Here is a 10,219-nt window from a genome sequence, read left to right as displayed (position 1 = left end):
TGGCTTTTAAGTCTGGTTTTATTTAATTGCAACTTGATTCTGATTTTGTACGAATGCTTTTCTGAATCACCCGTCCCCAAGGGGTTAAGGACTTGATTTGTCGTTACAACATACTGTAACTTCAAAGATATTTAGGACCTACTAGAATACGACAAAACAGAATAGATGAATCGGTTAGTGGCGCTTCGCGTCAAACGCCGAGATAACCCCAATATCCAGCATCCAAATGCTTTGAAAAGTCACTGGCTATTAAACATGTTGTAGTTACTTATTGTATCACTTGCCAGTCAACAAACCTGATTAAACCGTTTCGTCCCGACTTTATATACTGAAATCATACAAGAAGTGGTTTTATGGAAAAGGTGGTATAATATATTATCGAAATTAATTGGTTTTTCTACTATTAGGGCATTCTAAAAGTCTTTGATAGATCTAAAAGTACTTGTTCATTAGAATTCTAGATGTAATCAGAAATAACTAAATCATCATGGTATCTGAGAATCTTTTAACTCACCCAGATAAATGAAAATTCTGAAAAAAGTTTCCCATCAGAATGAATGTCTTTGAAAAAAGGAACTGTTCTAAATATATGACGCTGGGCGTTAACCGGTTAAGAACAAACGAATTTTTAAGGCAGAGGTTGCTTTTCTATATCCAATAATAGGGCTTCAGTCACACATACGTCACAGTCCGTTTTGCAGGGAGGATCTTACCTTATTCCGTAGATCTAAATTGTACCTAAACCAAAGAACGATCAACCTCCAATTCAGTACCCGCCCTGAGGTATTGATTTTGGGAACTTGGCGGGTTTTTGCGACCTCGAATGCTATTCAATTCAAATAGTTAACTAGAAAAAATATTATTTTCATTTTCCAAAATCTGAAATCGTGACAAATCCCATCTGTTGTATGAGATTCAGGAAAAAGTACACATCATTCCATATTTCCACTTCAGAAGAAATGGAATAAACTTCTCGTATATAAATATCAATATATATCTCCAATACCAATACTCGTATATGAATACTCGTTTGGAATAGAAGCGCTAGTGGGAAACGTTCCTCCAGAACGGTGAATTTAAAGTTTTTCGAATTCTCCCGTCGTAATATGAAATGATGCTTTTTTGAGAATAATAAGCTATTTTCATAACTGCTGTGAGTTTTCAACTGCTACTCATGACTGTTAGATCTAAAGCCAGCGCTGTCCACGCTTATTTTGAAAATGGCGCAAAATGTCAATATGGAGAAAAGTCACAATTTTGTTAAAATGAAAGTCGCTTGCAGTCTAATTTTCTAATATTTAGAAACTTACTTTAAGGCTGCATTACTTGGGTATAAAAAAATTTGAAAAAAAAAATTACTGAGAATAAGGCAGTATTTTGATAATTTTCATCTAGGTGGTAAAATGTCACCAAATTGGTGATTTTTTAAAAAAGTTTAATAACTATTAAAGTATTTCAATTATTTTTTTATCCTGAAGTTCCGAAAATTCCTCACAGCAAGATTATATATATAGTCTAAAATCATCGCATTGCTTCAAGTGTAAGGCACTTGAACTATGGCTTTTTTATTTTTCTTGACAAAGTGCTTCGAAAAACAGCGTTAATCAGTTACATATGCTGGAAAACGAGAATTTGTGCGTGATGTATGTTGCACAACTCAGTGATCTTTATTAGTCGTTGAAAAATTATCGAATTTCGGAAAAGTCGTCCACTTAAGTAGATTGAACCAAGATTATACTATAAAAACTTTAAAATGTTAGTCTAGAAAAAAAAATTGAATTGAAGTGATTTGAGAACAAAACTCTCTCTCATAGCGACTGTGAAACATATATATGTCATTTTTGTAGGTTCGCCGGTTTAGGAGCACTGGTTACCATGGTACTAGCTTGTCTAGGAATGTTTGTTGGTTCCATTCTAGATTTATCGAAAGAGAATATAGAAGAAAATGAAGCACCAACTTTTTCAACAATATCTCTGTCCTTTGGAACAATGATTTTCTCGTTCGGTGGTATTTTCTTTTTTCCAACGGTGCAAAATGACATGGAATATAAGAAAAAATTCAGCATAGCTGTACTTATATCTTACGCAAGTAAGTGCAAAATTTAAATATATACTAGAAGGCTTCGCCCCCTTCTCGCTGGCGCTCGCCAACCCCCGGAACTGCTTTCGCAGTTCATTTCGGATTGCTTCGCAATTCGATGCTCGCTTTGCTCGCTCATTGGATACGTTCTTAACGTCTAGCTTTTGTATACTTTTTTGAACCCTGAAGTTCCGAAAACTTTTCACTGTAGAAAATGCTAAACCTGTGCATTTCAATATTAATTTGAAATTGCGAACAGTTCGCATATTTTTCTCACGCTATTTTAAATTTCAGTTGTTGAGAAAAGTAACTGTTGTAAGTTTTGTTTTAAAGTCTTTCCCACCAGAGGGCTAAAACAATGTGTTGTAAAACAATATGAAATAGTACTGAACGCCGGATGTAAAGCATCGGCTTCGATGAAGATAATTTTGTGAGAATTTTTTTGATAATTCGGTGAGAATTCACCCGATTAGACATATGATGCTCACTACGTGCTCTTGCGCGCCGAAGCCTATCAATTAAAACGTATTAGCGTTTTATATAATATAGATTAGCCATATGATGATCACTACGTGCTCTTGCGCACCGAATCCTATCAATTAAAAATGAAAGCTGTTGTAAAAGAATATATTTATTGTATTTTTGATTCTGAAGTAAGGTAACAGTATCTTCTCTATGTTAAAGTGTTTGGTAACAATAGGAAATATCTAGAAATATAAATTTTGCAGGGTTTAATTGTAGGGTCTTAGATCTTTTGTAAGGTCAAATTTTGCAAGACTCTAAATATTTGCAACGTATTGGTACCCGGTAAAAAATTGAATATTTTATCAGGGCGATTCCAGGTACTCGGCAAAAATTTTATTCATTGCCCGGTCGGTTCCAGGTACCCAGTAAAATTGAAATTTTTTATTTAGATTTATTAATTTGTATATGGCTGATGGTTGGAGGTAGTATAGTTATGTTGATAAGTGGTACTCAGTAAAATTACTCCTGGTCCGAGTAATGAAAATCTGGCTGGGTACCTGGTACATCTTTAGAAATATTCACTAAGTTTAAGCAATTAAATGCTGCCACATTTTTTAACAACGCTCCGTTTGCATAATTGCAAATGAACAGGTAGTAATGAGCTAAGATGTACGAAATTTAGCCACTCTTTATCGGGGTAATAACTTTGCCAAAACTTGGCAATTTACTTACAGCGGACCCAGTGAGAAACTGAATATAACATCGCAGAAGGATTCTCATTCGAAATGTATAAATGGTAGCCATCCCCGTGCAAACCTCTACACGTTTTTTTTCCTTCAAAATATTTGCAAGTTCAAAATGTATTTGGCGATTGCAGTTGGCGTGACAGATTACGATACAGAATTATCCCCATTATTAAAAAGAGAGAGAGAGAGAGAGAAATCTCGAGGATTGGCAGCAAGGATGTTACATTATTACTTATTTTCATTAAGAGTAAACTATAACCATAACTTTGAACGCTCTCCTGCCTTAACTATTTAGTACCATATTGATGGAATTGATATCCTCATTTAATATATTTTTATTTTATTTAATAATAGTCAAAAAATCTGAATTAAAAGGTATGCAAACGTTTGCATCATTTTTAACTAAGTAGTTTTAAACAACAAAATCCAAAATTCAAAAGGAATCGGTCAAGCAGTTCCTACGAAATAAAGAACGAAAACGTTCTAACGCTTTCCTGCATAAGCTATTGCGAACACATTTTCCACATTGTGACAAATACTCATGTATAAAATATCAAGAATCTAAATTCGGAAGAACGTAAATTTATTGTGAACGAAACATACGTACGTTTATTGTTTCGAAAGTTTTAATTTATCAATGCAAGCCAGTAGGTTATTAGGGTACGTGATATCTAATATCTTTTTTTATCAACAAGACAGTAAAAGAGAGATAATGCGGAGCCCTCGTCATGCTGTCATTTCTTGCCCAGTTAAACATAAAATATAGACAAAAGTTTCGACAGTATTAAAGATACGGAGACAGTTGTATCCGATTAAAAATTGAAAGTAGAAGCATATGCGTGACATTACATGAGCAATTTTTTTTACATTAAAAAAAAATCATATTTAAGTAGCTTCTCCATCAAAACTGATATTTTTATAACTGCTGTTATTCTGTAACAGAGGCCTTATTGTTTACCAAACATTTCCTCTATCTGTTATGTATTGAAAAAAATCTTACACTTTTCGAAGAATTTGATCGTGGATAAAAATTTTAACATTTTCCGTCAAGTATGTAGGAAGCGAAACTGTTTTCGCCGTGATAATACAATGCAGGTACCAACTAACTTTAGTGACTAGCAGGAATAAATTAAGAAAAAAAATTAAACTGTCATATTTTTTTTCAAAATGTTGCCACCACTTTTCCTGTCACAGAGATGTAAAAAGTACTTAGCGCGGCTTTGTAAAAAGTATTTCCTAGTGGTAACTGCAGTGTGTCTACCTCTACAAAAATACAAATCTAATTCACTAGTATATTACACATGTTATCTCGACTCTGTGTTGGGGTACCTTTTCATAGCTGACGGTTGACATCGTCGATAGACTACGATCCCCACATTGGTGACCCGGACGTGATGTGAACATGCCTATCTTGACAGAAACTCCCATTTCGATAAGAACAAGCCTACTTCGATGGATTGGCCCCATTGAGTAGTTAACTTGCTACGGTCACATCGACATTATCCAATCCCTCGTACTGTTGCTACTCAGTCTCGATCACTCACAACGTCGGCCTGTATACACTCGACTGCTAATGGTAACACAGGAGCGACTACGATCATGAACTTAATGCAGCTCTTATGTACTTAATACGATTAGATCTCAAAAAAGTACGGTGACCTAAATACAGCTCTCCGGCTTTCACACAAAACAGCAATGAATCAACTAGTGGTATCCATTCGACGAATTCTATCATAAATAAAATTCTGGTGGGGGAGTTCTGTAGTGTATCTACCACTACAATTCCAATTCAGTTGTATAAACGCATGTTAAATCGATTCTATGTTGGAGTAACTTTTTATAGACGAAAATTGTTATCGTCGATAGAATACTATCCCCACGGTAACGATATTTAAGTTATTTTTTGTTTAGTATTTTTCATTTTAAGTAATTTTTCCACCACTAAATATCAAAACTATTGAGTAACATACAAAATGCAACAGTTACTGTTCTAACAGTTCAACATGTGTTTCATACTTACTGAAATGGAATTGGCGTAACAAGTAGGCGTAACTATTCTTAATTTACATGATTCGCTACTTAATTCGCTACCGATTCATTAAAACTGGTGCAGAAAGCAGTCGTTGGTGCAGTTGGATTCGCTGCTGCCATTTATGTATTACGAAGCTATTAGAATAACGTAAGCTCGCATATGCTAGTCTGTTTGTAGCTTTATTTTTACTCTTACAAAGCACAACATAGAATATATACTTATAAACTTTTTAAATAAAAAGCAGAAACGAAATTCTAAAGATATGTATGTTAGCAAAAACACTGGAGCCATTCTGTAATTAGTGGTTAAATAAAAAACTGATTGTAACCCGGGGCCCCATAATGGATAAACTAAATAGGAAAATACATTTAAAAACTTCACATGTTAAAATAAAGATGAAAATTCAATGATATTGAATTTTTCATCTATTTCATAAGCAATTCTTATTTTCAGTTCTCTTTACCTTAAACATATACCTAATAATAATAACTAGTGGGCTGCGCCCCCTGCTCGCTAACGCTCGCCAACCCCCGAAAATTGCTACGCAATCTTATATGGTTTGCTTCGCAAACCAAGCTCGCTTCACTCGCTACTAACTNCAGCTCTCTTTACCTTATACATATATCTAATAATAATAACTAGTGGGCTGCGCCCCCTGCCCGCTAACGCTCATCAACCCCCGAAAATTGCTACGCAATCTTATATGGTTTGCTTCACAAACCAAGCTTCGCTCGCTACTAACTTAGGCACATTGCAAATGCACAAAATTCTAATAATTCAAAACAATCATTCAAATCCATATAACAATTTTTTTTTTAAAAAAAATTGCATCTTTTTAGTAAATACTAAGTCATTAAAATAAATTTCAATTCAAATAAATGACATGTAATTCGTTAAACCTATTAGAAATGTGCTACAGTATAAAATCTTAAGATAAAATTTCTAGAACTCTTATCTCTTTAAAAAGGTTAAAATTTTGGCTATAATTACGTCTATTAAAAATTGAAATAAGTTAATTGCAATGGAAAAACCTGCATAAACAAATAAGTTCTAGTAAAACATATAAATTCGTGATATAAATCAAAAATCGTCAAATAAATTCGTAATATATAAATTCGTGAAAAAAAGCACTTTCGACAAAATACTGAGATCTATCGACAAAGACTACTCACTTCTGCCTTGCCTATGCTCTCTCTGGTTATTTCAGTTTCCGTGTTTAAAAGCGCTATATGTTGAGCCATCTCAGCTAGATTTGGCATGTGACATTTTTAGCGGCAATCATTGGTCGATTTTCTAGCGTTGCCATTCGGGGAGTTGTAATGAAGCTTTTATTTGTCGCCTTGTAAGAGAAATATATAGATTATTCATACTAAGCACTTTTTTTTTAATTTTAGCTCTTTTGATATTATACATACCTGTCACAGTCGTCGGATATTTTGTCTATGGATCAGATGTCAAACCAAATCTGATACTATCAATCGGCAAAGGAGGACTCAGGACTTTCATCGAGATATGTTTGGCCATTCACACCTTCTTGGCATTCCTTTTAGGTATCAATCCCGTGTATCAAGAAATCGAAGAAGCTTTTAATGTAGCCGCAGGTAAATTTTTTTTAAAATTAACCTAACCATTACCGGACGAGGGTCCCCGCGATCCTTAAAAACAATTTAGTAGTGGTAGAAAATTTAGTTTACTGCTTATATATAAAGATATTACTCACTTTAATATACCACTTCGTCGTTGCATAATCTAGAAGTTAAAATCTTCTTGCATAAATATACTTTCCTTGGAAAACAATTTTCAGTGGTAGTTACACAGAAATTAAATTATCGACATTTGTTTAATATTCGTCACCACTTTTTAAAATTTACAAGACCCGTAAGCTCGCATAGACGTATGTTTGTCTCTTAAGCAACCATACTTAAAAGTTTTCAGTGATAAAGCATTTTAAAATTCTTATTCGTATTTAAAATATATTAATTTTTAAAAAAAATTTTAACCCTGGTTCCTACTGTTTTAAAAAATTTAAAAAGTGGTAACAGGGAGAAGACAATATTCAATCATTTAATACATTTATAAAAACCACTATATGTTGTTTTTTAAATACAACTGTCTAAAAAATATGAACTTCCAGTCCTTTAAATGTTCAGTGGTATCTCAAAAAAAAAAAAATCTTTCTTTTTAAGATCTAACATAAATTTGCTACCGCTATTAAATTTTTGTAAGGCCCTGTGAGAACAAGGTCAATGAAGCCAAAAATTTAATACTCAGAAAGGATTATATATTTCTTATTTTCATTTCCTGCTCATGCTAACGTCGTAGCTGTCAACTTTTTCGTGTTAACCAAAAATAATTTTTTTTAGTGAGTACCAAAACGAGCGTTAAACTTTTTCAATTAATCAGATTTAAAATGATTTTGTTTTTCGAGACCAACATACAGGGTGTAAAAAAAGTTTTGAAACAGTTAAATATCGCGAGAGACGTACATCGGATCGAAAAAGTGAAACTAGACACATTCAATATTTTCTTGAAGCTATCCACTGATACCAAACTCGATCTCCCCACACTGCAGGGGCAGACAGGGAAACACCTTAGAAATCTTAAATATGAAACCTTATTTTTTTCTTGCAGATTCGGATTCTCCGGAAAAAAATAACCCTATTAAAGTTATTGGCTCATGCCTGTTGTTCACTCTGGATTGGGGGTGAAAGATCGAGTTTGATATCACTGGATAGCTTTTGTAAATATAGTAAAAATGCTGAATGTGACTATTTTCTGAACATATGTATATTTATTGAGATCTTCTACCGTTTCCAAATTTTTTAACACCCTGTTTAGATGAGATATATTCATTTGAACACCATAGTTATGTTCTAATAATTAACAATAATAGTTATATGTTCTAATGTTGTAATTAAGTGCTATCTAAACTTAAAAATTAACTATGAACTTATCTTGCTGTTGTACTTTCTCATTAAATTATAAATAAAAATGTTTGTATACCCGGCTCTAATCAAAATTTTTTTTATATATTTGCAAATCGCTGAGATATTTAGAAATGTCTGCAACATTTTCTCGTCCGCCGGCGGTCTAATTAGTTAGAAAATATACCCAGAGTTGTTTGTACCCCGGAAAAGAGAAATAACGGGTAGCATAAGTTTTCTTGTTTTGCTTGTTTTCGCTAGAAATTTGCCTCCGGTTAACATGATTTATTAACAGTTACTTTCTAAGTACAGAAACAGTCTGATATGTTCATTTAAAATTTTAATAAGTCTTGCTAAGTAGGTTTCTTTATTTTACCTTTATACAAGCTACTTATGAGATAATCTAACTACCGGCATTTTTTTTTATTTTCCGGTTCGCAAGCAGCCTTGCTCATCATTCAAAACTCAGGCAACTTGCATTAAGCCTAGAATAGTTTAGGCTTGGGCCTAGAATTGTTTAGACAAATAGCCTTATCAAAGTTTTATTGCGATAGGGCTCAGTAAATTCAGTTTAATCGAGTAGTTTTTCGCACATTTCCTTCTCTGTCTAAAGGTTATTTTATTTTATTTTATAACCATTGTTGAACAGCCAATCCAATTTTTGGGTTTACGTCTACTAATGTTTAACTCCGTAGCCTTGTAAGTTTGAACCCAATCCAGAAGACAAGGGATCTCCTGGATCAAGTATTGGGAGAAATTTGCCTTCGTGGAGGACTTTTTGATGAAACTAACCTGCATTTGCGTTACATGGACCACGAGAACCTGCCACGGTTAGCCTGACGGCAAGGGGACTCTAACCCATGATCCGTCTACCACTGAGGATATTTCACATCAGCACTGTGGTTGGTGCAAGCCGAATGCGGAATTCGTATCGACCAGCCATCGCCGGGATCGAACACCGGTTCACTGCATTGGAAGGCGAACTCTTTATCCCCTGAACCATCGCGGCTCGTCTAAAGGTTATTAGAGTGATTTTAATATGACCAAAAAATATAAGGCCTATTTTAAAATGCTAAAAATAAAAAAAATTATTTGCTTTAAGTACCGCAAAACGCCGGCGATAAATTTTTGGCAATTATACTCTGAACCATTTATGTAACAATTGATAACAATATTTATCTTTTTTTCAGTTTTCAACTATAAACGCTGCTTGATACGCAGCTCAGTTGTTCTCATTGTCCTGATCATAGCATGCACCATTCCACATTTCGATAAAGTTATGAACCTCGTCGGTGGATCCACCATGACTTTGCTCACGTTCATATGCCCTACACTCTTTTACTACTTGTTAAAAAAGAAAGAGTCAAAGCTAATCAACACTGAAAAGTAAGTTTTGTATCAAATATTTTAAATTTAATTCATTACCCTATTTTAAGAAATAATAACTGCTAGCACCCGCCGTGGCATTGATTCCACAAGGTGCTGATAGGTAGTCTGAGGTATCTGGTACCAAGCGCTCACCAACTGGTCCTGCAATTCCCTCACGTTGCGAGGCGGTAGCGTGGCAGCACGAGTTTGGTTTTCCAAGTAGGACCACAAATGCTCTGTTGGATTAGTCAGGTGAAATTGCGGGCCAAGACATGACTTGAAAGTCACTGGAATGTTCTTCGAACCAATCCATGACGATGGAATGTTCTTCGAACCAATCCATGACGATTCGACCCTTATGACATGGTGCATTATCCTGTTGGTGAACACCATCCCTCGCAGGAAAAACTCTTGCCATGAATGGGTGAACCGGGTCTGCAACTATGTTCAAGTAGATTACAGACGTCAGGGATTGTTCTATGAGGATTATGGATCCTAATGTGCCCATGAAAACATTGTTCCTGGGCGAGAAACCATGAAAACCTGGGCGAGCCCATTGTTATAGATGGAGGGTGGTCATAATGTAATGGCTCTTCGGTGTGTA

General features: G+C 34.6%; 1 protein-coding gene across 1 annotated transcript in view; it reads left to right on the top strand.

Annotated features, from left to right (window-relative positions):
- Positions 1 to 10,219, top strand: part of LOC107444871 (uncharacterized) — a gene marked incomplete in the record, with an annotated part of 22,137 nt that overhangs the window by 8,341 nt on the left and 3,577 nt on the right. Inside the window, 3 exon segments of the mRNA XM_043042253.2 lie at positions 1,848 to 2,089; positions 6,718 to 6,924; positions 9,438 to 9,633. Coding sequence (XP_042898187.2) covers positions 1,848 to 2,089; positions 6,718 to 6,924; positions 9,438 to 9,633 — 645 coding nt within the window.

Source organism: Parasteatoda tepidariorum, chromosome 9 (assembly GCF_043381705.1).
Source record: "Parasteatoda tepidariorum isolate YZ-2023 chromosome 9, CAS_Ptep_4.0, whole genome shotgun sequence".
Lineage (NCBI taxonomy): Eukaryota > Metazoa > Arthropoda > Arachnida > Araneae > Theridiidae > Parasteatoda > Parasteatoda tepidariorum.
The sequence above is the reverse complement of the archived record's forward strand: the minus strand, read 5'-3'. Positions and strand labels throughout refer to the sequence as shown.